Source organism: Gallus gallus, chromosome 10, assembly GCF_016699485.2.
Source record: "Gallus gallus isolate bGalGal1 chromosome 10, bGalGal1.mat.broiler.GRCg7b, whole genome shotgun sequence".
Lineage (NCBI taxonomy): Eukaryota > Metazoa > Chordata > Aves > Galliformes > Phasianidae > Gallus > Gallus gallus.
In genome coordinates this window covers 14,554,567-14,581,983 of record NC_052541.1, presented here as the reverse complement: position 1 = coordinate 14,581,983, position 27,417 = coordinate 14,554,567, and the positions used below count along the sequence as shown (strand labels likewise).

Below are 27,417 nucleotides of genomic sequence, written 5' to 3'. Positions count from 1 at the left end.
AGATGTGTGCCGTGGGATAGGTAAGTCACACAGCAACTCCATGAGCACTGGGCTTGCTGAACATCAGCTACACACCCCAGAGGATGTCTATATGAGAAACGTTGTGCAGATGTCCCTGCGTTGCCTTCACAATGATAATGATCAAGATGTGTTATTGCAAAACCATACATGGACTCAGATGAAGCCTCTGCTTCTTATACCTGTGAAGGACTTTTAAGACACGTGTAAGTAGGTACTGAAGCATGAGAAATTCTATTACGGCATACATATATCCCCTCATAGAAATACCATTTTGACCTCATCTGACCTATCTCCTGCAATGACAAAGCAAGTGCCATGTGTGATGGTGACAGTAGTTCAGCCAGACCAAGAGATAGGAAAAGTTAGGGAGTTTTTTGTCCTGTTTGTTTCACATCCTGTAGCTCTGTACGGAGTCCTGCTACTTGGCAGTCACTGTAGCACCATCAGTAAACCTCCAAAGTTATCTGAAGCTACAAGATTATTAGCTACCACCCCGACGAGTTTATTTAATGCAGCTGAGATAAAGCAGAATACTCTAAGAATGCAGTCAGCAAATTATCTTAAAAAAAATGACTTGAATTATGTGTTGGTTTCCTTCAGGTTGCACTTCAGCAAGCCATCCGGGACTCACTGCATGAATAGCCAGCCAACCAGTGGGAGGCAAAGTCATCATCGGCTTTTGTGTCCTTTGATTACTGTTATTCAAACTAAACAAAGATTTGTGGTTTGCTGGTGTTCTTCCTTTCCTTTCCTTTTCTTCTCTTCCCTCCCCCCCCCCAGATTAACTGCTACACTCTGACATTGTGTATATTACAGTTATTGTAGAAACCTGTTTAAGAGATAATCTCTGCACACCGGTTTAATGACTGCACCAGCCTTTACTTAAAAGAAATCTGTTGCTTATCCTAGACTTAAATTGCAAGCCTTTTGCAGCAGTAACACTGGCTTTTAAGTGTCCGTAAAAAGCCATAAACGCTTTACAAGGTTATAGAAATAACAGTCTAATATAATGTGCTAACTAGGAGGATCCAAAGGAGTCAGACTTGTCCAAGCATATGTTAAGATACTGCTTGCTCTAGATCACTGGTCTTTAATTAGCAATAGAACCTTGCAGCAGCCCTCACATCATTCTTGACTGATGAGGCACTGTGGTTTTACTGCACTGCTGGTCGAGGGTATCTGCTGATAGTCACCAGAAAAAGGGTTTAACCTTTACAGTTACATAAACTCTGGTGGCATGCGCCCTCTTTTCTGACATACAAGCTCTATGACTCCTCTGATTATACCTGACCTGGTCACTCCTTACATTTATATCTCTGCTAGTGGCCTGAGTTTTTAGTTTTGAGGCATGGGAAGGGGTGCACTCATACAGCACTGCTCTTTTATACATCACACTTCATTTCCCACCTGGTCTTTGTTCAGAAGATGCATTACTTCTGCAGAAACTCCTTGGGAAGGTAGTTCGCTTCTGTGTGTCTACATTTCATTTCTTACACAGAAAGTGCATTCATTCCCACAAATCCCTACTCACCCAAATCCAATGATTTTGCCAGATTCATCTCCTTTGCTTATTTATTCTCTGAACCATTTCTTGCAATTTCTCCCTTATTCTGAGTGCCTTATAATACACCTGGGTGCTGCACGGAAGTCGTCAGAAAGCCCAAAAGAATGGGCAACCTGAGTTTCACGTGCATTTCTAAGCAGTACATGAAGAGCATTCCCCACAAATGGGGATGTTCTTGTAATAGGCATCCATAAATACAGAAATCTGCCATTCCCAGAAGCAGTAGCAGAAGTACTTCCTAGTTCTATCCAGCCAGAACCAGGCTCTTCTGCCAAAAGCGTTACTGGTAGTGAGAGCTCAAGTCTATAATGACACTGAGCAGGTATAAACTGGAAGAACAGCTCAGCAGGGGGAAAAGGTAAACCAACTCCCTCCCTTGCTGTAAAGTCTTCTCCTCGAGGTTCATGTTTTAACAGGATAGAAAAGCAAGCTCTCATCAGAAAGGAAACCAAACATTTCCAGCATCTTCCACAGACTGAATTTCTTCTCAAAGTCGTCATCTTCTACCAAAGCTCTTGGGAGTTCATGCCTTTGCATTAACCACTGCTAGGGGGGAGATGAAAGAAAGAAAGAGGTTCCTTGTTATCCAGGTGGGACACTCTGTTCTAATTACACGGAAAATGTGACATACTACGCAAAATCTAAACCCCATGAATTAGTTCAAATCTCAGACAGATGACTGTTCCAATAGAATGCTTATTGCAGAAGGGCTGGCAAACTCCCCTTGCTTGTATTTATTACTGCTCTGTTCAGAACAAGCCACATGATGTCATTGAAGAACAGAGTTGTGAAATGTCACATTCCAGACTAGGAACCAGGAATGATTCCCAGTTTAGGCAAATGACATGAAAAAAATATCAGTAAAGCATCCAGAAACCAGAAACAGAAAAAAACCCTGAAGCCATGTGAAACAAATCATGTTTTGCAAAGCTGACATATTAATGATGCTTTACTTCAAATACATTTACTGAAGAAGTCCCCCATATCTTCAGAATGTGGAGCTAGGATTGCAAAATTAATTTAAAATTCAGGAGGAATATTTACAGCTTATTAACTTAGTAACAATCTGCAAATATTTCCTTTGGATATTGCCATTTGGAAGAGATTTTGGATGTCTTGCTTCCCACTTTACTGGCATATTTAGGGATGGGACTATAAAGAAGATTCCGAGCTCCGTCTGCTCTAACACCCTATTTGTTCCAAGGATAATCTGAAGAACAAGTATACTGTTATTATAAAAGTTGAGTCTTTTTTATGGCTGCAATTTATTGCAAAGTTAAAAAACTCGAAGGTCCTACTACATTACCTCTGCTAACATGAGGGTCCTTTTCCCTCTGCATTACAGTTTTGTGATTCCTTTCCAAAACAATGATTCTTGTCACTGGGCTAGTATTCTCAGTTTCGGGGTAAACTTTCCCTCTTCTAGCTCCAAAGAGAAATAAATCACCTGAGACGTTAAGACAGCAATGACAGCTGGATCAGTTTATGTTGTCTAAAATTAGCCGAGATGCTGGGAAGTCCTCAGAAGATATACTTCCTCCTGGGGCTTTATGCTTTATTCTCAAGAAAGTCAAGCCATTTTCCATTGGTTCAGCCTTCCAACATCTGAAGAGGAAGTGACTACCCTAAGTACCTTGTACAGTTCATAAAAACTGATACTGTACGGATCAGAGCTGAGATATTACTCTCCTAAGAATCAGCCACTTGGGATTTCCACTGAACAGATGGGAACAAATCCCAATCTGTCCTAATTAAAGAACAAAATGAAATTAAATCACAATTGAACAGAACCTCAGCATCACACGCAACGTGGTGGAATATAACGTTCTATTGCTTTGCAGAATGAAGATTCCAGGGAATGCATCCAGGGCTCGTCTAAGTCAATAGGTCTCATTCAGAGAACTTCAGATGTGGCTCAAACGCTACTGAAATATAATCTCAGCACCAGCTTCATGAAATGTTCTGCCTTTGGTCACAGCTGCATCTCTCTGACACTCCTCGACCTCTTCCAGTGGAAAAGACAGGCAAGACAGGCAAAATTCATGCAGGAGGTACACAGAGGTAACTTACCATGGGACTCCCACTCAGCAGGTCCCATTTCTAAACACAGTCACGCCTCTATCCCCACGTATGTCTAGACATTGCTGAGCAGAAATTACCTGGATGCAAAGGAGTGCAATAAAAAGTACCCAAATCATTAATCACCGTCACCAAGTGACTGGTTAAACCCAATTATGTTCACAACCAGATTACTGAGGATAGAAATGGCCATAAAGAAGAACCTTAGAAGGCAGGGGACCGAGCAAAGGTACAAATGGACATAATTGCACCCTGTACGTGGATAATGCCTGTTTTTTAATTCTGCTGCACTGCTTCTCATCTGAGCACCAAAAAAAAATCCAGCAGCACAAGCCTGCTTCTTAGGGGGATCCAAACAAGCCAGAAAAATCCTGAGCTTTATCATTTCTAAACTGTTTGGAATATCTTTGACACCGCACATGCTGGTACAATTGTACCTTGTCAAATAGAAGAACTCTGTAGTGTCAATAAATATTAATTCTTCGAGCTGGCTTTCAGCATAAATCTTAGTAGACTGAAATATCTGCTGCAGGAACATTAAAAAAAAAGCAAAAGTAGCAATAAAAGTCTAACAAAAGTGCTAGATCTAGCATCCACCACTGCCTGCTTTATGCTAGTCAAGTAACAGATGTTTCAGGCTAAGCATTTTAGAGAAAATTAGAGTGATGCACTCATACAATACAGCAAATTCTGTTGAAAACTTGATGAATATTTTGGGAATAAGTCTGATTCTATTAAAAAACGGATGTGATACAAACTGACACGGGTTATACAGCTTGCAGTGCCCCTTAGCCAGTCCTGCACTGGAACAGCAATGCTACGAGAAAATTGAAGATGATCACAGGAAAATCATAGATCCAGAAATGCTATTTTTTTACACTCAAAAGGGATTCTGTGCTGCCCACCATCCTGCATCACCCCATTGCAAGGATGGCAGCACTCAGTTCTGAGCAAGCTTAGAAGGAATCCTTTCGGTTCATCTGTCCTTGCACAAGGAACACAAAAAGAAAAGACTTATGGATTAACACGAGACAGCATCTGCTTTTTACCCCTCATTTTTGCATAACCATTGGGCACTGAAGGCAGCAGTTATGGATATTAGTTTTTGAGGGTAAAGAGCGCCTTTGTCTGGATTCATGACCAGTACATGTCACTGCAAAGCTCTAATAACACTTATAAGAGCAATAGCAAATGACAGATGCATTTTTGGACCCGAAGCCTCGTGACAAGCCAGAATCAGTTCACGCTTTGGAAGCCCTTACACCTTTTACTTCACTGTATAGCAAAGCACTGAGCTACAAGCGGAATGGCAGTGTATGACACAGGGAAATCTGACAGAGGCAAGGCAGCAGCTGGCAAACATCTCACAACAGGCAGGGCCAACATCAGGGTCAGTGTTTACAAATAATAAATCAAGTGAGCAGTGCTCACACCAATGTTTGGGAAAGAGTCTGCATCACCAATCTGACCTCCTCCCCAGCTGGATTCTTTCCTTTTCCTGAACAGAAATAATTTGGGGCCCCATGTCAGAAACCGGGAAACTACACAAAAACAAGCAATGAAATAAAGCTGGAACAATGACTAATTCAGACAGTTTAGATGCTCTTCTGCACATTGTTCATGTCAAAATTTTCTCATACCAAAGAACTTCCTGCAAAAAACACAGGATGCCTTTATTACAGAGTGGGTGGCGTTTGATACAGTATCCCAATTGGCCGCCTATGAACCATACATTATTTACTGCTATCTTTCCAACTGCACATTGCCAGCAGAACTGCTTCTTTGTAATCTTTTTCAAAGTTGATTGACATACACACATAGATTATACCCTGCCATGATAAACTCAAAGCATAGGCGGAGTTTAATAGGAAGGAGATCAGCTCCTTCTCCTCTCCTCCTCTTTCTCACTTCGTTTCAGTGGCAATGTGCCCTTTTCCCCAGACACAAGCAATTATTTTGCAGTAGTGAAACTTGTGCTAATCTGATACAACACATGGCAAGCAAAACTAAGTTATGCCCCAGCAGTACCCTAGCATAGGCTTCCTTATTTATTCTTGCTGTCTGGCTTAATGGCACTGCTCAAATACTCAGCACACCTGGATTAATTTCACAGCCACGAATGTGATTTCCATGAATCTTAAGAAAAGGACTACCATCATTTGACAGACGTCAAGTATCGCCACATAAATTAAACTAGACCCAAAGTCGAGGCAATCAGTGTATTTTGTTGCTGGAGGCAAAAGAAGTAAATCTGTTTTAGTAATTCTTTCAGTTTAACAGATACAAAATGCTGAATCAGCAACACAACAAGGTTTATTCCATGAGAATGCCCATGCAGATGCATCGCAGCTTGAACTCTGCGATCACTTCATTTTATATTTGGACAGATGTTGCATGTTGTAATTAAAAACAGTTGTTATTGGCAAGGAAATGTTATTGGAATAAGGAGCAGACGAGTTCTTAAGGAACCCATTGGGCCACATTCATCCCTGGTGTTACCCAATGACTTAATAGGCATACAAAAATAAAATTAGTCCAATCTGTTTCTTAGATAGATGTCTCTAGAGAAACACAAGAGTGAAACAAGATAATTGAACCCCTTCCCCAAGAGTCCAGTGGCATGTACAGAAAGCAGACAAATTTTCAAGCAAAATGTTTTTCAGTTTTACTCTCATTTTTGAGAAGGCTTCCTAAGTGGTGTGCATTACTACACATTGGAAAGAGTAAAATCAGTCATAGGGACAAGTCCCACTTACAGCCTTCCTATACAAGCAGTCTCATGCAGAAAGGGGATTGTGCAGAGCCATCATCACAGGTTTGAGTCTCAGGGAGAAGCCAAGCACGGACTCTTGAAACACTGCAGTGGGCACCAAGGGGTGGTGAACATTTAATACCATATCTGTTTGCTTAAGCCAACAACAGCAGCAATTGCTAAGGAAACACGAGCACCGTGAGCTCACCAGACAAGTAATAAGATCCAAGTCTGTATTTATAGAGCAGTCACTATGGATTAACACACCCTTTAACTGCATAGATCCTCACCAGCTGGCAAGTGCCTCTGGCACCCTTTAAACACAGGAATGGTTGACTTACATAAAGCAGGCCAGCCTGGGCATGACATCTGTCAGTTGGTGCAGTGCTGCTCGTGAAACTCAGCCTGTCTGTTGGCTCCCAGCTGGCAGCAATAGCTTTATCCTTCCCAGTCCTGCCTCACTCTTTCCTCCACTGCTGGTGGAAACAGGCCATCAGCCTTTCTTCTAAGCATTCTTCCTCCTTACTTCCCACTGGTAAGAGAGAAAGGCCGATGTGAGTCATTGAATCAGTAAGGTTGGAAAAGACCACGAAGATCATCTAGTTCAACCATCCACCTGCCACCAATAGCGCCCACTGACCACATCCCTCAGTGACACATCTACACAGTTCTTGAACACATCCAGGGCCAGTCACTCCATCACCTCACTGGGCATCCTTGCTGATGCCAATGCATCACCACTTTGGGAGAAGAATTTTTCCCAATGTCCAACCTGAACCTCCCCTGGCACAACTTGAGGCCGTTCCCTCTCATCCTATCGCTGTTACCTGAGAAAAAAAGCCCAACCCCCACTTCGCCACAGCCTCCTTTCAGAGAGTGCAGAGCACAACGAGCTCTCCCCCGAGCCTCCTCCTCTCCAGACCGAACCATCCCATCTCCCTCAGCCGCAGCCCATAGCACCAGTGCTCAAACCCTGGGAGCGGGGTGCTCAGGACCCCTGCGGCGGGCACAACCCCAGCTCGGAGGACAAACCCCCACCGGGACACAACGCGCACCTCAGCCGCAGGCAGCGCCGCCGGAGCGCGGGGGGGCGGCACGGGGAGCGGGGAACGGGGCCGGGCCTCTCCCGCTCGGGAGGCGGTGCCGCTCGGGAGGCGGGCCAGGCCGGGCCGGGCCGCCGCTGCCTTCCGGGGCTCGGCGCGGTGGCGGCCGTAGCCGGGCAGGATGCGCTCCCCAGGCCCGCTGCTGCTGGTCGCGGCCTGCCTGCTGCTCTCGCTGCCGGAAGCCCGCGGTAGCCGGGAGCCGCCGGCGGTGGCGGTCAGCCCGGTGAACGGCAGCCGCCTGCCCGCCGAGCCGCACGGCGCGGCCGGCAACCACAGCCGGGCCCAGCTGAACCCCGTGCCCGCGCTGCTCCGAGACCTCTCCGCGCTGAAGGCCGCCGTCATCGGGGCCTGCGCCCTCACGGCCGCGCTCATCGCCTGCCTGCTGCTCCGCGTCTTCAGGTAGGGAGCGGCAGGTGCAGCCCGGCCCTCGGCTCCCGCTTCCCCGGGGAAGGGCCTCGGGCTGCCGCGGACGGCCCTGTGTGGGAAGGGGCGGTGGGATGGGCCGCTCAGCTGCTTTCTCGAGCCGGACCGCAGGTAAAAGGGAAGGGTTAATAGCGTCTTGTGGAACTTCTGGGAGGCCCCGCGGTCTTCGGAATTAGGTTTTCCTGCAGTGCGCTCTACTTTGATTTGGAAGGAAAAAAGATGGGGTTTCAATTTGGAGGCGTGGTGTGGATAGGTCCTCGCTCTGTTTCACGTCACTGTGGTGGGTGAGACAGTGAGGCATCATAACAGGTCACCTGGTGTGAAGGAGATGGATCCCAGCTCTTAGCGGTGCCCACAGACCAGGTAAGACGCGGTCAACACGTTCCATCCAAATGTAAGAGAACAGTTTGCTGTGTTACTGTGAAGGAGGCCGCCCTGCGAGGCTCTGGCCATGAAGACACAGCCCGAGTGGACGCGGGGAGCCTGTATGGGACGGGGTGACCTGGAGAGGTGCCTTCCAGCCTCAGCGCTGCATGCTGTGCCTGCAGGTGGGGCCATGCAGATGTCCCTGGTGTAGAAGTCGCACCAGGTCTAGAACACGTCTTTCTTAAGTTAAGCTTAAGCAGGTAGGCTTGGTTTGAGGAGGTCCAGCCCAAAGTCGATGGCAGTACATCGGTTGGAGCGATGCTCAGTGCTCTCTCACCAGGCCCCTTGGTGTTCTGTTGAGTAGATGCTAGTGGATGCACGTTCCCACAGCTGTTGCAAAAGGGGAAAAAGCTCCTGATGGCTCGCAGAGCTGCAAGAAGGGCCGGTGGAAGCGGGAAGCTTGACGGAGGTTTGCATCTGCTTGGTTATCATCTCTGGTCCACACAGTGTGGTGCAGCCAGAGGAGGCCCGCTCAGTCATGGTGCTGAAGCAGGTCGGTGCTGGCACGTGCTTGAGTTAGGCCAACAGTCCTTGAACTGTTATCTAACATCTCCTGCTTGGAGGAACAAGAACAAATTAAACACGATTGCTTTAAAAAGCCAGCCCTCCGGTTGGCTTGTTGCTGGAGCAGAAATAAAAATGAATATTAATCTCCTTTTGGCACCGTTAGTGTTATTATTTATCTCAGAGTAGTGGTGAGAGTCCCCATGCAGTGCTAAAAGCTGTTCCTGTTTTGCAGATGACGAAGTTATTGCCTGTTCACTCCTAACTTTGCCAGAGAAGATTACAAACTTCCAGTAGTTAGCAGTGATCTGACTTGTAGGCGCAGGCTGCAGGAAGGCGCCTGGAAAGCGGAGCAGCTCGCAGTCCAGGAAGCAGGGCTGGGAGGAGGTGTGTGCTGCATCGGAGGTGACAGAAGTGACTGAACAAGCGGAGTTTGCACATTCTTCCTTGTTCTGTTTCCAAGCAGCTCCTTTGTATTTACACAGTGGCTGCGGCTGAATTCTCCCCTTCTCCTGTTTCTGAATTAATTCTGTGTTAGGAACAGCAGCGTTCGCAACTGCAGCATTATTAAATGTGGACTTAGAGACTGAGAGCATCAGAGCTGCTGTTCTTCTAAAGAAATTGACATTTAACTAAATTCCATTCTGTATTGCAGTAGCTGGCAAAGGCAACGCAATGAAATCTGCTCATTAAAGTGAAGTGGGTCGGGAGAAGCAAGTAAAATATCAAAAATAATTATTTTAATCAACATCAACCACTTTTCAGCCTCATACAGTTGTAATGGACAAACATTAGAATTAGCAAGTCTATAAATAAGTGCAGAATGAAAAGCATAAGTAGCCCTCAGTCTTTCTGCCCTTGGAGGGCTTATACCCTCTGCCTCGGTTTCTTCTGGATGTAAAGCAAGACCTTGTATCAAGGAGATACGGCATAAGTCTGAATATTTCTAGCCAAAGTATGCAAACTGATAGCCTATAAAGACCTTTCCCTATACCATAATCAGCAGAAATAGATCCACATTAAAGTCACATTGGAATGGTAGATGAATTATCCCATGCCAAAGTCATTGTTATGCAACTTGTCAGAGTTAATGTTGCATTAAGGATGTGTTAAGAAAGAAAAATCCCTCTGAGATCTCTCCTGTGTTTTTAATCGACCCTGCAAAAAAAAAAAAGAGAAATGAAGCTTTTGGCTTCAAAAACCGTTTATCAGGCAGAGCACTTGTTTATAAATAATTATCCCAGTTGGGAAATGAGACAAAAGTACTAACAGGTATGTTTGTACCATGTCACACTTGTAGCTGACAAAACAGATTGGAGGAGATGCTGTTGCAAAAGAGATAAGGGATTTACCCTCAGTAAATGTAGAGCTTTCCTCAGCCAGGATAAGAGCTTTGTTCATGCTCAGTCAAAAACATTGCTTTTTTTTTTTGGAAGTGTCATGGATTCCTATTAAAGAGATTTTGCTGGAATCCAATCTTTGATTAAACCTTCACTGTGAAATTGCTCTGGATTGCTGGAAGTAAATTATCCTTTCACATATGAATTGTAGAGATGAAATGAACTATCAAGTGGCCAGATATTTTTGTCACCAGCATTGGATTTTTTTTTTTACCATTTCATTTTAATGTATATCTCTATATATTATTTACTCTGTGGTAGTTGTTTAACTAAAGCACAGATAGATGGATGGATTTCTCTAGCTTTCCAGCTCTACTGTTAAGACAACGTTTCAGGGATTCCTGTTCATTCCTTTTAGGAGTGTTTTGCTCTGAATCCATTTGATGGTCGTGTGATTCAGAATGTGAATTACCCAGAGTGATCCGAGTTTTCTGTCTGTGGCTGCTGGGGACCAGAAAAGCTGGCTAACACATTGCTGATGACTGTGTGAGGCAAGGCCTAATTGGCTACAGTAATTGCATATTATTATTACTACACTCTTTTCAAGTCCAGTTCTGAACTTTCTTCCTATATATCTCTGGGCACTGCATGCTCTCAAACCAAGATCCTTTCTCCAGCAGACCAAATTTCACATTATTCCCAATCAAATAATTGAGTAAGTTGTATTCCCCAAAAGCACGGTTTATTGAAACAGCTTATGAATGATCTCTGCAGTTCAGTTGGACTACTTGATCTGTGTTTTGGATTTTGCTTTTCTACCTTCACATTCTAATATTTTTTCTGTCCTGGTGCAGCTCAGTTCATTTCATTGTAATACAATCCTTGGGATCAGCTCCCAGGAAGCATAATGTTTCAGATACTGTCTACCAGCACATACAGCCATATGCCTTCTGGGAAAACTGGAGAAGTTACATCTGCTCAAGTGTGCCATCTGAAAGCAACCCAATGCTGTAGGTGCAGAGCACCATCTGTAACAGTGTTTGCTATCTGTCTTGACGTGCCCTTGCATGAACAAAGCCCAGGTTAGAAACAGCTGCCGCTTACCTTTGTTTTTAGAGGAAAGCTACCTGCACATTTAGTTACTTGTTGCTTTGCTACGTTACATGTTTCGTTACCGTTCCTTCCTCAAATACCATCTTAAGCTTGGTTTTCCAGTAATTGCAAAACCAGTATAAATTACTTAGGTTGAGGAGAAAGGTTCAGGCATATGATCACAGAATACAAGACCCATTGTTCTAAAAGCTGGCAGTGGCTCTGGGCCATCCAAGCCTTAACCCCAGAGAGTTGCACTGGTTTAGAACTAATTATATTATAACCAGTTAGAGTACTCCAGCAAAGAAAAGACCTCTGCCAGGAACAGGAAGGAAATTCTCACTGTTAAAAGGACTTTTAATGGAGGAAAAAAGGATACGTTAAACATAGAGTTCTGACCCCAGACGGAAAGCTTCGTTAAACTGTGTGCAGTTTAGTGAGGCCACAAAAAGAATGACAAGTGGGACGCTTGTCCTGGGTCTCAGAGGCCGTGTACCTAGTAAGACTTGATCTGAGCACAACAGCAAATTGGCAAAAGGAACGGAGATGGGTTCCATGTAATGCTGTCTTGAGCTCTTTGCAGCTCTCTGAGCAGTCACAACAGAGAATAGATTGTTTCTTGTTTGGGGATTCGCTGGCTTAAAGCATTTGGGTAGATCATAAACATTTCTATAGCTTTGTCCTATAAAAGAAGGATAGTTCCTGAGCACATCCAGCCAGACTGTACTGTAATGTTTGAAAGTACACACTAATACCATGACTGATGTATTTTAATTGCTTGCGGGTTTCATGGAGCCACAGCAATGTCTCACTTAGATGTTCCTGAAGTTATTCCCAATGGCTATCAGATCCCTCTTATTAGCCATGCCGTTAAGCAAGTTGGCACTTTGCTTTTGTGGCCACATATATTCCATCTCAAGGACTTTGCTATAAAAAGCATCTTGGGTTTGCAACAGAGAACACATATCCTGAGAGCACGTGAGGGCTTAACTTCATGGTTTAACTTCAGTATGTACAGCACCACCCAGAGAGCAGAGAGATACCCAGACTGATCAACAGTAATGAAATACCACTGATCTAATTCATCAGCCACTAATAGACCTGGAGTTTCCCCAGCTGAGTATTTCCATATTTTTTAACTGCTAAGGAAATTCACGTACTGGAAATAAATTGGCCCCAATTCTGCTCCCAGTACAGCATTGGTGCATTTGTAGGGGGACGGTTGTAGCTGGCTTAATCAGACTTCAATAAACATTCTACTATGAAAGGATAGCTATGTTGTTTTTTTTTTTTCCCCTTTCCTTTCTTTCCCCAGGGCATGGCCTTCTACCTCTGCAGCTGTTAGCAGGAAGTGTAAATGGTAGATCAGAAATACAGAGACCTCTCTCTATGGGTCAAGAAAAGCATTATCTTCGAATATCAGGGTTGTTGACTAAAATAGATGAGAGGCGTAAGTAATGTAATGAACCAGTGAGTTGGCTTGGGCATTTACTCCACCACATGATGCCTCAGAACGAAGGATGAAGTTCTGCATGTGACTGGTGCTTGATCTAAATAGCCCCGGGTCAAAATACAGAGACACAAAGTCAGCATTCTGCTCCAGCCCATCTTTGCGTGTCCTCCCTCCCCTTGCTGTGCGGTGAAGGGAATACATCTGATTTCTTACAGGCCAGACACCAGCGTGGTGTGCAGTGCCTGAGGCGTTCCAGCCCAAGGGGAATGCAAATAAGAACGAACCACGGAGGCTGAATAGCTCAGGAGCGCTAGGAAGCAGGCCTCTACGTCAGGTCCAATCAGTTCTTCTTCATTCCGTCTCAGTTAAGCTTTGCACTCGCTAAATCTGCCTTCTGTTAATGCTAGCTGGTTTGGGTGGGAGCAATACCGGGTCTCAAGTGGAAGGCTAATATTTCTGGCTAAAGCTAGCTTCTTTTTCCTACCCTATCCTGGTTGTATGGCGGCTCCAGAGCTGGGGGTAAAGCCATCAGGAGCTGTTGGCATCAGCTGCTGGGACTTGCACAGTGCAGGCATTCTGCAGTACCTCCTTCCATCCCAGGCTCTGGTGACCCCAAGCACCAACCTGCCCTGCAGCCTCTGCACCCTTACTCCTAGTTACAGGAGGTGGCTGGACTTGGACAGCGGAAGCAGCACGCCTTTGAGCTGGAAGGCAGCTTTCAGCATCGAAACATGCACTATCACTTCTACCCAAATGAAATCACTCGGAGTGTGTCACGTTGTCGCTATGCCAGGGACATACTCTGGCCACAGCTTTTAGCGCTTTCTTGTTTACTTAAAATAAAATAAACCACAAAAAGTGCATAGATAATAGACCCACGAGGCCTGACGTATCCTCATCCTACCTGAGAGGTCTCAAAAGTTCATGAAACATTCGTATTCTGTAGTTCCTCCCTGCGCTACTCTGCTGACGCTGCTGTCTGCCTGCAGACAAAAGATACTGTCTGGTCCCACCCACTGGATCAAGTGCTTTTCCTTTCGCATTGCCGACACCAATGATTAAAGGGATCCTACCGACGCTGAGCAGTTTTCATGTGCAGCAGTTTCCCAACGGACAGGCTTGTTTTGCGTGTGTACAGGGAGAGACCTAATGCTTTCCTTCAAAGTAAGCCTGGGTAATGATTGTGGTGTTGGGGAACCCCAGGGGAGTTGTCCAAATGGGCCAGTGTGAGAAAAGTGACCGCCACAAAGCACGGATTCATGATAGATTAGTTAGGTAAAATGGTGTCGAATTTGTGGAGAAAATCATTTGCCTTTTGGGCAAAATGATTGTCGTGGCTGAGCCAAAAAACCAGCAAAACCAACTGCTTCCCTTTTCTAAATGAATGCTATGGTTAAGTGTGGGTTACAGAGGATTAAGAGATAACTGTGCAGCGAGTTCTGCTCCAGGTCCCCTTTAAAATGGAGCCCAAATAGACTAATTAATTGCTGGAGGCTAAAGGGTTCTAGCTTGCCATTTCTAAAGATAGCTATTCTGCAGTAATTGCTTCAGACGCTCCAGTGTTACTGTTCTAAGATGAACTCTGCAGAATAAGAAGGGAGTGAGGAAGGCTGCCTCTCGTTAACGTGGGCCTGATATTCAAGTAGGCTCTTAAATTGGGAACCTATGGAAAGCTCTTGCAATCTGCAGACATAAGGCCAAGTGCTAAGCCTGCGCTTCGTTGGTTCTGACAGGTAGACACAGGTTAGCTTTCGTGTGTGTTTATGCTTCACAGCGTGAGTAAATGATTCCTGTAAAAGCAATGCATTACTTGTAAGTTGAGACCTCCCTGCATCACTTAGCTGTTGGGTCTTGGCTGAGAAATAGAATAATACAGACAAGTGCTTTCAAAAAAAAAAGTCAAGTGTTTAAGTTAAGAATCCTACTGTACTGGATATAAAATGGCTTGTTTCACCAGCAGCAGTAGTGGCACAGGCCGCCCTGTGCCCTGTGAGATACAGCAGCACAGACTGCTGTAAGCATTGGCTGACAGACGTCTGTCTTCTGTTGCAACCAAACAGGGAGGAAATGCAAACACCTCCATCCCAAGGGATGGGACCTCTTTCTTCAGCCTCAGACTAACAGCCAAAAGCCATACTAGGCAGAGGCACTGAGGCTGGAGCGGTTAGCCCAGAAGGGACCCCTGCACAGCTCCAAGTCCAAGTCTCTTTGGTAATGGCTACACGTCGGATCTCCCTGCTGTGTAACTCTTTACAAAACATTTGTTCTTGATGCAAAAATGGCAGTGCTGAATCCAACACGCTTTGCACAACGTGCCAGGGCAAGGCTTCTTGGCAGTGAAAGCACACTCCTGACCTGCTCTGAGCAGTAGCTGTGATTACCAGAAATTAGGGGTTGCTTGCTTGTGCCTGCACCAGCTCATGCTTGGCAGTTGCCAGTTCTGTTTTATTAAAGGTTAAAGGAAAAATTCTGCAAAAACACTGTCCTTGCTCCCTGAAGGCAGGCTGTACACATCAACACCTTCTTCGGTGTATGATCGTGAAGCTGGATTCACACATAAGCAGTGCAGCCTTCCTAATAGACACTGGAGAAGTAGGTGAAGTAAAAAGGACCCACCCAATTCAAACCTAGGGGCAGGGCATTAGCTGAAAAGGCTCGTGCCAGTTGTTTGTTCATTGAAAGTAGGTATTTGAAAATGGATCTTACAAAATCCTGGGATGTGCGGGCACTTGACTATCTCCATTTCAAAAGGAACGTGAGGCTGTTGTGGGAGGGGAGGTGACAGGTGCAGTTAGCTGCAAATCACAGCTGATTATTTGTCATTGCACCTGCACTGCACTGAGCACAGAACTTCTCAGACAAGGCGAAGGGGTTCTGCTGGAGAAGCCTCGAGCCAGGCTTCATAGCAAGAAAAGAAGATCAGGTTGTTTGTACCCAAATATAACCAACCCCTTCGCTCCTTAGAATCCTACCCAGAATTCTCTCATCTCAGTAGAGTTAACCTGAGTTTTCCTATTTAAACACATTCTCTAAACCACTGGTTGCTTCTGCTGATTAAGCCTGTGCCTTGTTTACTGAGCATGGCAGCAGGAGGAAGCAGTGGACTGCTGCTCGGTGCTAGCCCTGGATGCCAAATGATCTCTGGATTGTCAACACCTAGAAAAACTGGCATAGATCTGGATTGCAGTTGACAGGAAATGGTTCTGTACGCTGACAGGCACAAATGGGAGCCCTGGAAAGGCAACAGGAGGACAGGATGCAGACTGGCTCCGTGGCCTTTGTGTCTGGGGAGGTCTTAAACAGACTGGCGATTCAATGTTGGTGGGCTTGTGTCTTCAGAAAACAGCTTTATCCTCTAAGGAATACTGTATAGACATGAACCTTAACCTCCTCACCTCTGTTGTTTCAGGTCAGGAAAGAGGATTAAGAAGACCAGGAAGTATGACATAATCACCACTCCAGCTGAGCGGGTAGAAATGGCTCCTCTGAATGAAGAAGATGATGAGGATGAAGACTCAACAGTGTTTGATGTGAAATACAGGTATGGCTGCAAGCCCATCCAGTCAGAATTGCTACTGAGCTCTTATTAGGAAAGGTTGTTCTTTCCTCTCTGCTGGGCCTCCTTGACAGAGATGAAGCAATCACTGTCTCCCTTTCACTTTGTCTGAGCCTTATCACTCTCCTTTACAGCTCCTGTGCCTAGTTTCTCAGCACACATCTGCTCCGTACTCTCCTTCTCTTATAATAACCGCTTTGCTACCCCGAGGCTCTCTCTGCCCTCCTCTTTCCTTTGCAGAGCAGCTCAGTAGGATACACATGCTCCACATAGCTAACAAGGTTTAACAGACTGAACTTCCCCTCTCCGGCAGTTGTCGGCAATCATTCCTGTGCACTCACAGTGCCTAAATGCATTCTAGATAGAGGACTGTGTGTCGAGGGCTGCTTTTCCAGACACTGTCAGTGCAGTATGCCAGAGAAGGAAACACTGGCAAATCTGCACTGACCTCTGGATTCAGATGTGCTGTGGTGGTGTTCTGTGACAGAGGAAGGACTGTGGTCACTCCCTAATGTTGCAGCAGTTATCCCTTAGCAACAAACTTTCCCTAAATGTGTTTGTGTCTCTTCTGAGATAGAAGCAATGTGACAACCCAAACCTTTTGGTGCCTATTCTGGACCTGAGATTTATTGCAGACACTCAGCATGTAATGATGTTGCACACTGATTTATGGCATGAGGGTATCTGCACCTCTTATTTTTATTTGCATCAAGCAATATGCAGCTCTTGAGTTGCATTCATAACCAAATATGGCCTACTCTAAGATCTGTCTCTCTTTGGCTGAAATTAGCTTTTCTAATTATAAAAATGCAGATCTTGACAACTCCTAACTGGAAAATTATCAGACTTTACTCAAGTTGCCCATCTCTTAACTTTACAAAGGGGAACGACATATTTGTTCTAAGCACTTGTATGCCAACATCTAAAACACACAGCACCACGTATTCTGCTGGTCGTTATCAAAATAACTGTGTTATTTCTCTGTAAAAGTCAGGCAACAGTTGGAAGTTACAAAACAATGAAGGGCATGAGTCGTGCTGCTAAACATAAGTAATTAGATCCTGAATTAGAAGGCTCCTTTAAGTCCTCGACAGCCTATTGCCATTCCCTGTAGCTCTTCTGTGTTTACAGTACTAATTATGAGTTGTGTTGTTCCTCAAGCAGCTTGCTTGACCCAGGCCTTGTTAAACTTGAGGAAATCTGTCTCACCACGGCCTCCTTCAACAGCCCTCCTTTTCCTGCCCTGCTTTCTCTTCAGTAAGTAGAAATAACTGAGTACTTTCTCTGTGACCTTACAATATCAACATCAGAGGGATTTTCCAAAGGCAGAGACCAGAAGATTCTCCATCATGGCAGTGCTTCAGGATAAGATGTCTAATAGTAAAATGTTAGATGAACTAAGAGGAGAGCATGCTGGAAAGTCTCTGACTCATGAGAGTCGTGTAATCTGATGTTGCTCCCCTGGAGCACATACTGTACTGATGCTTTCCCAAAAGCTATTTAGTGTTTGTGGGTTCCTTTGCAGTACAAATGGCTCTTCACCTTGTGTGATGCTCTGTTCAGAGACAATAGGGGGTTTTGATTCTTAGCCAACCTGTCCTCTCTTCATCTGTGGGAATTCCTCCTTTCCCCCACAGTACAACAGCTATTAAATTCCATATTTCTTGAAGTCTTTGCTGTTTTAGGCATACAGTTCGAGCTCAAACAGTGCTACCTCAGTCTAGAGGGGAATATCATCTTACAGACATCCCCTTAGCAGGACTGAGCGTCAGAAAGCTTCTTTAAAGATACATTTGCTTCCTGATACCTTTGTGCCTCTCAGAGACCACATCTCAAATAGTCCCTGTCTCCTGTTAACCAGTAAAGGCTCTTTGCAACCGTGCAGTGCCAAGTTTGTCCACCAAAATCCCCCCTGCACTAGTCAAGAAGTCCTTTGTAGCACTTGTGTTAAGATAAGAAGTGAGCATCTCAGATGTGCCTTCAATGCTTGGTGAATTAACAGAAGACCTGGTAGAAGCTGGAATTCCCCACCCCGTCAAAGAATAATAGTTAACTTTTGCCGCCTAAGGCTTTTGTTTTGTTTTGTTTTGCAGCTGGAGGCAGATTCCAGCAAGATCATGTAAAGAGAGGTATCTCTAATGCCTGTCCATGGTTAAAAGGAGTTGTAAATAAATGTGGATACCCACATAACTGGAGTGATAGGATTGTTTTAGGCGTTCAGCAAGTGCCTGCAGATTTACAGGAACCTTTGTTAATTATTGCAGCAGGAAAGCTGTTTCCCCTCTCCTTTATATCAAAAAAATGCAAACACATCAGGTGAACCCGCACAGTTGTCACTGGGGCTGGTGCTAAGGAATGGCATGATGCTGCTGTCTCAGCTCGTTAGCTAAACTACAGCAGCGTGTAACGAACCACAGCAACCTGGAAGCAGTTGTGAAGGGGGCAGAGGAGCGACAGGAGCCTCCTGACAAGTACCCACAGGCTAGGATGTACTGTGCTCTGTCTTTTATGTGTTTATTTTTATATTCAAATGAAGGTGCCTACTTGCCAGCAGTCACTATCAGTTGTTTGGATTTATTCAATCAACCTCCTAGCAGCAGCACTCGCTTGGCCTATGGTACAGCAGACTTCTGGCCCCTGTCTATGCTACCAGTTCCTGGCGTGGGGATTTTGGCAAGGTGCTGTATCACATAAAGCTCTTCTGTGACCGTATCAACGCAGGGATTGCTTTCAAAGAGGCTGAAGCTCATTCAGCCCAGTGCTATGGGAGGATCTGCTGGTGCAGTGCTATGGCTGACCAAGAGGTGTCATTCTGATTGATTTTTTTTAATTCTTTATTTCCTCATGACATGCTGGTAGGGAAAGATAAGCCTATTGGCTGGGCACATCACTCAATACTGTAACATATGCACTGCCACATCTACTGCAGAAACCAACTTTCTGTCACTGAAACCTAGCATTTTTGAAGTCTTCCTGGTCCAGAAAGTCATATAAAATCAGCTGTATTCTTTGGAGCTGTTCATTGGTGATTTAAAAGCTGTAGAAGTACGAGGAGAAGAGTCCTTTCTCCAGAAAGCTGTGACTTGCTATGGCCTTTGCCCAACGCTTTCCACCAGGAAAGCACCATAAATATATTTAAAACATAGTGGAAATGGAATGAGGTTTCCAGAACGCAATGCAGTAGGACCACGAAAGACTATGAGCATCGTTCAGCTCAAATGTTACTCGTGGGCTCTAGGACAATTATGTGCTTTCAGATTCATAGGGCTGCTACCTGCATGGCAGCAATGGGACTCCTGAAGGGCTGACCTTGGATTACCAGGACATTAGGTGCCTCCTGTACATAACACTAAGTATGTTACCTCAGTATTGACATATTTCTCAAGCTGATAAACAGCTCAGAGAGTCTCATTTTGAGTCTGTAGTGTAATTCTTTGCTGGGAATGATGTGGGCAGACTCTGTGCTGGTTTGTTTGGGGTCCCCTCCAGATTGTTGAGAGGTACACATTGACATGTCCGTGTTTGGGGGAGTAATTAAGATTCTGAACCATGTCCCCCATGCAATGCAAACAGCCCTAATTAAAAGGCAGTTGGTGTCTAGCAGCAACAGGGGAGAAGCCACATATACCTCTCCAATTGTTCTCATGCAGCTAATTTTCTTTCCTTTCATGCTCTGTCCTTGCAAGTATTTGCTTGCAGCCTTACATGAGGCATCAGAGAACAGCAGGCAGTGTAAATTGGGCTGCTGGATGAAGGTTGTTACATTTTTTTTGAGGAGGCTTTAAGATTTGGGGCTCCCAATAGATCCCCCACTCTCTGCTTCCATGGGGCCAAGGAATAGCTGCCTCCTTCCATAAAGCAAGCTAATGAGACACTTCAGATCTCTACCAAATACAGTCCTTTCCATGGAGACAAAAGCCACCCACTGCCTGTCTCTGTCAGACACAGAAGCTCGAGGGTGCTGGATTAGATGCCCCTTTTGCAATCTTACTGCAGTCAGAGGAAATGGTTCTGTCAACAGCTCCTCTAATCCTGAGAGCACAATTTCTGTGTGACAAGAGGCTGAAAGTGTAAATCAGAGATTGTCACAGACCAAAGATGCCTAATCACTTGGATATTAGCACCTCTTGGAAAAGCTTCATGGGAACGTTTCTGTAATATGGAGGATAGCTTTTGGTGTATTTGCTCTGGTTTCGAACAAGACATTGGGATAAAAAGTTGAAGAATTATTCTGAAATTATTACAGAGCTACACAAAGAAAGCAAACTGAACCTAGAGAATGCTTATTTCTTGATCACCGATTCAATCTGTGCTGCAGAAGGCTGAAAGTTACCCATGTCCAATTGATTTTGGACAATATGAACTGTGCTGGTCATCATTTTCCACCTGTCAGGTATTTTTTTCATGTTTTATGATGGGATTACACTTACTGCACATCTTGGAAAGCGAGCTAGATGGAGAGCTGAATTCCATCCTTTGCTGTGCTTTCTCATCCCATCACTAGGTCTTGATTTGAAAATGTTCCTCTCCTATTTGCTATATTAGCACTTTCGTTCACCTTCTTGATCATCTCCTACACAATAGCACTGCATGATACTCAACAAGAGTAAAGTAAGGGAATAGGTGACAGGCAAACACCCCCAATAAACTCCATTCATCCCTCGTCACGACGCAAGCAGAATGCTTTAAGTAATAAGAGAAAAAGAGATTAGAACAGTCGCAAAAAGAACCCGTTTCTGAAAAGGTAATTAAAATTGTTAGGTTATTAAGCTTATTAACTCTAGCGTCATTCATTGGGGGATTTCATGTCAGCTTCAATAGAAAAAGGAAAACAAGCACTGAATACATTCTGTGGTGCCTTCTACACGAATGCTTTGAAAGCACTTCAGTAATCTGGGAGATCAGCGTCTCCTCTCCCTGCTGAAATGCAGCTGCTTGAGGCAGTGCATTCTGCTCCCGCTGTGCTTGCTGGGCCCAGCTGGGTGAATTTCACAACTGTTCCTGCAGAGCCTTTGGAGTCCAGGCTGAGATGCTCCACGTGAGAGCCCGCAGTCAAGGAAGAGCTCAGGACTTAAATACCAGAGCTGGAATTTTCCCAACCCAGATGTCAGACTCCTAAATAAGAACTGAAAGAAAGCCACAAGTTTTTCTCGGGGCGGATTGAAGCCTCTGTCCCTCCTGTCAGCTAAGTGAAATTTCTCAGTTTGTTTTCCACATGGATTGCCACCTCTCCCTCTAACAGCAGCAGTACCAGCAAAGCACTGAAGTATTTTAGGAATGCATCTTCCAAAGCGCTCTTGAAAGCAGAAAGATTTATGTGCAAGGAGCAGTGGAAGGCAGAAAGAAGAGGTCAGTAACATTTATGCACTCATCATTGGACTAAAGGGCTTTGGAGAGCTTGCAGGATGTTTTAGAGGAAAGATGCACTGCATCAAAGGGCTGGCAGAGCACATTGTTGTGGATTCACCCCTTTTCAGGTGCTGATAGCACTGAACTGTGTGAATACATCTTCATCACCGTTGCGGGGCTCGGCAACGATGTGCTCGAGTCTTCTGGGAGCCTCTCTATAAAATATACGATTGCAATATTGGTGTCTTCTCTTGGAGTGCATCTTTTCCAGATCCTAACTGCGTGTGCAGCCCTGAATGGAGCAGGGCATTGTCTGCTTGTTAAAGCAACGTGTTTGCTCTCATGGGAGCAGCTGTAATGGATTTTTGGCAAGTGAAAGCCTCGGGCCTTTATGGATGGTGCTAGGTGAATTGCACTGGGGTTTGTAGCAGCTTAAAGTTTTTTTTTTTCTAGCAGCAGTGACAGGTTGTGTATAAATGGAGGTGTATCATTTACCCTCATCTGAAGGGGGTGCAAATCACCGACTCAGTCAGCTGCTTGCCATAAATACTACAAGCTGCCAAAGCTTTGATGCTGCTGTTTATGATTTCCTGTGGATCTGCAGCAGGGGAGGAAATACACAGTCAGAAAGCACTTTTTGTTTGGGTTTTGAAGGACAGTTTCTCTTCCCTCATACTTGTTACAGAGCACACCACGTTCTGCTGGCCAGTTCAGCTGATGATATGCAGGCAGTGCAGTCCTATGGGAAGGTGCTCGCCTCATGCATGACAGTATAACAAGTTTCTATTTAGACTTTTTTTCTCTTTTTTCTATTTGCTCGTTAAATCCTGAAGCAGTTAAAGCAGTAGGGAGTCAGCAGGAGAATCCATTGCAAGGTGGATAATCCACACGTGCTGGTGTGAAAAAAGCTGTTAGGTCCAAGACGTTATTTCATTCATAGTGATGCAAGAACCTCCTCCTGTGTGCATGCTCCCTGCTCTGACCTGCACCGTGGCTCTGCAGGATCTAGGGGTTGTCTGGTGTGACTGCTCTTTTCCTTTGCTTGGTCTGCCTTCTCCTGGCATAACAGCAACCTCATATCAGTGTCCATTGTTACCGTGGAAATCAGCTGCTGGAGGGGGACTGATAGCAATCAGTGAATAACATTGCCTTTGAGGTTTTTTTTCCCACCTCATACTATGCACATCAGTTCTCATCTCTGTCTGTGAGCTATTTAATTGCAAACCCACAAAAGCACTAATTTCCCCTGCTTCTTTCCAGGTAGAGCAGTTCTGTGGAGCACTGGTGTCCTGCCAGGTGGCATTCTGCTGTTGAGGGACCTGCTGAAGCCACAACTGTGAAAGGGGAGGCTTTCATCTCTGCAGCATTACAACCAAACCAAGCCTCATCTCCTCGAGGTGCTGTTTGTATGGCAGGCTACAAATCTTCCGACCAAAATGTCACCATTCAGTTCCCCGATTTCCAAACCACTATGTTGGAATGACTGGAGTTCCTCCTTCCTTGCCAACTCAGCTCTCTCTTGCTTTAAGAGGACTGCTGTGTCACTAAAGCACGACAAGATTCAGCCCTGTGTACTAACTTGCAGCTCATTATGGTCTAAATAAGTTTCGCAGAAGGAGGAAGAAGAGGAAGACTCAATCAAGCTGCCTCAAGGACTTATTTTCCCAATTCAGTACTTTAGTCACTGTTAGACTTTGCTCACTGTAGAACAGTTCATACATTTAAATATTAAGAAGGGTATTTTCTTTCTGGCCTTACAGAAGTGACTTGTGACTTTAGGTGGTAAAAATGTAAGCCATGTTGAAATGCCGTACTATGTTTAGTGTAGGATTTTAAGGGGGAAAAGGTGAGAGGTTGACTTATGCAGAAAATTTTGACTTGCTACTGATTTTTTTAAACATAATAGTTGCACTAAGCTTTCCTAATGACATTTTCATTGTCCCTAGGAGCTCTGATCAGATCAACAATAAATGAGACCACAGGCAAACAGGAGGAATCAGACATGCCCTAAACTACAACAATCTTGGATTAAAAAAAGATCTATTTTTGTAATTTTCTGCCCTTCCACGGGGAGTTCAAGTGTTTTGTACTGTTGTGTGTCCTATGCTTACTGTAACTTGTCTACCAATCATCTGTATTACCTTTTTTTCTAAGCAAAATAAGTCCTCACATGGAATGATTCGATTGCAGAAAGACCACCACTTATATTTCATGGAAGCTTTACGTAAGGGATCTTAATCTGTAAAAAAAACTGGAAGTTTTCCCTTACCACCTGCTTGGCAAATCCCATTAAACTCAAGGATGCATTTTGAACCATTACTCCCTGCTATGCTTCATGCTGCAGAGGTCAGAGCTGTGGGAGGACACCAATAAAAGCTGCATCTGGATGGATCAGGCTAAGGAAACCACAAACATGTATACTTTCCAGGCAGTCATTAGAAAAGGCAAACCTAACTGGTTTTGTTTCTTCACGTTGTGGTTTTCCTTTAGAGTAACCACAGATGCAGCTCAGATATCTCTTCGACACGTTTACTCTTCATCTGCTGCACGCTTCAATACCTTTGTACTTTAGGTTTTGAAGCTGCCTGGAGAACCTCGCTCTCCTTGGGAACCACACATTTTCTGTTTGTCTTAGGGTTGTCCCAGTGTTTGCTTGACTTACTCCTACAGTCACAACCCTTCAAGGAGACTATCTGGCACAGAACCATCCTTGCAGTGAGTTGCCTTTCTTTTTTTGGTGGAATTGAGGATTGCTGGGAACACTAAACTGCTTTGTCATGATACCATAACCTATGCTAGTTCTGCATGGTTCCCTTGGGCCCTGCAGTCCATAAGAGGAAGAGAAGGGGAATTTCTTTTCCCCAGCAGCCTTGTGCTTTCATCAGAGTAGCTCCCATAATGTAGCTTGCTTTCCATAACTGTGACTTAGCAAAGGCTTTGCAAGCATCCCACTCAGCTGGCATGGAAAAATCCCACGGGAGGCTGTCGTGTTACCGTTAGTCATCAAGGCAATATAAAAATGCTTTGCTATTTTCATTCATGGAATGAATTTGTGTCATCCCACAGTACTGTTACTAAGCAATATTTCATGTCAGCTACTAAGTGAGAGCAGAGGAGCTGATGGTGAGGCCGAGCAAGTTGTCTCCAGGATGGCATAACATGTAAGTACCGGTGGGTCGAGCAGTGCTGCAGGTTGAGGTGAAAGCTGGAGAATCCTTCCCCACTTTGGTAAAACAGATTTCAGATTCAGGCTGGATGATTCTGAAGGAAATAGCGTGTCTCTTCGGGACTGAAGTACTTCAAAAAGCAGGAACTAAATTTAGATAGGTAGAACCCTTCTGAAGTCAAAGAAGTGGCGATGCTGAGAGGAAAGCTAGGTTAAAAGCTCCTTTTGCATTTGCTGGAGGAGGTGATGAAGGGCAGTAGCTGTGCTGTCTGAGCAAACACCATGGCAACATGTTCATGTCCACGCTTCTGCCAAATTCATTAGGCTGAGCATCAGGCATTCTGGAAGTGGTGGGGATGGAGGGAATAAAGCCTCTCTGCACAGAAGGGGGGCAAGACCAAGTGACAGAGGAGAAAGATGAGAGGAGCATAAAGGGTAACTTCTTCCCAAGGGCGAGTCAGTTCTTGAAATGAATTATTTCCACCAACTTCAGGTTACTTGCAGAGTTAAGCTGGCAGAGGCCCTCTGCTCCACTCGTTTGTGGCTAAAAACCCCACTGTTTTATGAGGTGGACAAATCTCAGTGGTGGATGGGGACCAAGCATTTCAGATGTTGACGATAGAGGTGCTCAGCTGGCTCCTCAGAGAGGTCCCAAACCACCTGCCATAAGCTGAGGAGTGCTTGGAGGGGGGGGGGGAAACAGCTACTTGGTGGCAGTAAAGGGCCCACTGCTCAATGAGGTCATGAAAAGAACCTGAATCCTTTGTTTGATGTCGCTCAGTTGCTGTTGCAAATGTGAGGCAATGTTTACCTCTCTAAAAGTTGCTGTATGTGATTTAAATTGTCTAGTTAAATATTCTATAGCTATATTTAGTTAAGATTTTAAGAGCACTTGATGTGACTCATCTAATAGTATATATAAGACTATTTTTTTAATTGTAGGAATTAGTTTAAGACATAGTTTTCATAATTTGGACTGTTCAGTTCAGGTAGAGGTAGTTCATTGGAAAGGAATAACCATTAACCACTCCACGAATGTTTTACCTTAACATTCCGTGCATCTTACAGTGCAGATGTAATCTGATTGTGATTGTGTCTTAGTATCTGCTGCTATTTTGTGTTGCATAGTCGAGCTCGCTTTGTTCAAGAGCATTTTAAAGGCATTTTTCTGTTACAGAAAATGAAAAGAAACATTATTACAGATGCCTGCCTGCAGCTTGCTCGCTGCTTACCAAACCCACTGACTAGTGGCAGAGTCAAACAGAGCAAGCAAATTAGAGGCTTTCCTCTTTGTGCATGCTGTGCTGCGGAGGAAAACCCTGCACAGAATCACAGCTTCGTTACTCCAACTGCAGAAGTCAGCGTGCCTTGTTTGCCTGCAGGATTAAGGCAGAAATGCACAGGTAGTATTTTTCCCTTCCCTGGAAGATGTGGAGATGACTGCAGACACTTATTCAGCACGCTAACTTGTACACAGGTCAGTGCTTATCCTAAGCTCCAAACGACTTGTAGAAGTCTAATGAACACTTAATTGCTAATGCATTTGAACATTTTGTTCATTACTGCTCCCTCTAAAGCACTGCACGTGGCATAATCTCTGCAGGGTGGCACACTGTGCTTTTTCATTAAGGTTTTTTTTTCCTTTTGTTAGATGACTTTCTGCTGCTGCAGTCTTTGTGTGAGGGGTTATCAGGACCATGCGTTTTGTTTTGTGCAATTGCTTGAACTTTGTTTAGAAGTGTTTTAAGAGAACTTGTTGTTGTGACCAAAAGTTGTTTGTTCATTTTTTTTTATATATAAGAAAAATTGGTAAGACAAGTTTGAATGGACATCTCATGTTTCAGTAGAAACTGCCATCATTAAACATGTTCTTGAAACCTCTCCTTGTGCTGTTGTGTTTAGGGAGGGGATGGGAAAGGGTCTGTTGTTTGTTGAAGTGCACTGCTGTTCAGAGTGCCTTGCACACTGCCTCGGTACAGAGAGCTGCACACCCCTTTGTACACTGAGCCTGAAGCAGAGCGTGACAAGGAGAGAAACAGGTTGTGACAGCACAGAAGAGAAACACATTTAGTTGCACAGACTCCCTGTCAATACACTAGATTGACATCTGGATTCAAAAAGCAAACATCTCTGCAATAGTGAAGATATCAGTACTGCTGGTTCCAACCTTGTTAAGCAGCATCAAGCCCACAAATTGCAGTCCTGTTGTCCCAGGCTATGAGCCAAGTGGAGTGAACCAAACCGTGTCCCCTCCCCGGGGTGGCCAGACTGCACGGCAGCAGTGGCAGGCTTCCTCCAGCCGGGCTGCGTGTCCCAGTTCCCAGTCTGAAGCAATTCTGCCTTGTGGCTTTTAGGGCACACGAGGTGCTGAAGAGTTAGAGACAAGCATCAGGGCAGTGAGGCACGTGGGGATTTAAGGCTCATTTTAGGACTATGAGCAAGTCCTCTGAAGACTTCTCCTCTTGCGCTGTGTTTATACAAAGTGAGGATGGGCTGCTAGTTATGGGACAGACTGATCCAGTCCCCCTTGCATGAGTCACTTCTGCCTCTTTCCCACATTCCAGAGTTCTCCTGCCTTCATGTCTTCAC

The 27,417-nt window shown here is 44.8% G+C and overlaps 1 protein-coding gene across 1 annotated transcript; it reads left to right on the top strand.

The window, feature by feature from the left end:
- Positions 1-7,605: 7,605 nt before the first annotated feature.
- FAM174B (family with sequence similarity 174 member B) lies at positions 7,606-26,709 on the top strand. The gene is made up of 3 exons (XM_413878.7): positions 7,606-7,918; positions 16,167-16,298; positions 22,923-26,709. The coding sequence occupies exons 1-3, from the start codon at positions 7,641-7,643 to the stop codon at positions 22,924-22,926; spliced, it is 414 nt and encodes a 137-aa protein (XP_413878.1). The 5' UTR covers positions 7,606-7,640; the 3' UTR covers positions 22,927-26,709.
- Positions 26,710-27,417: the final 708 nt, after the last annotated feature.

What these genes read in the sequence shown, in the direction of transcription:
- FAM174B (XM_413878.7), top strand. Translation starts at nt 7,641, where the DNA reads ATGCGCTCCCCAGGCCCGCTGCTGCTGGTCGCGGCCTGCCTGCTGCTC. An exon ending in CTGCTGCTCCGCGTCTTCAG is followed by an intron (nt 7,919 to 16,166) that starts GTAGGGAGCGGC and finishes CTGTTGTTTCAG; the next exon opens with GTCAGGAAAGAGGATTAAGA.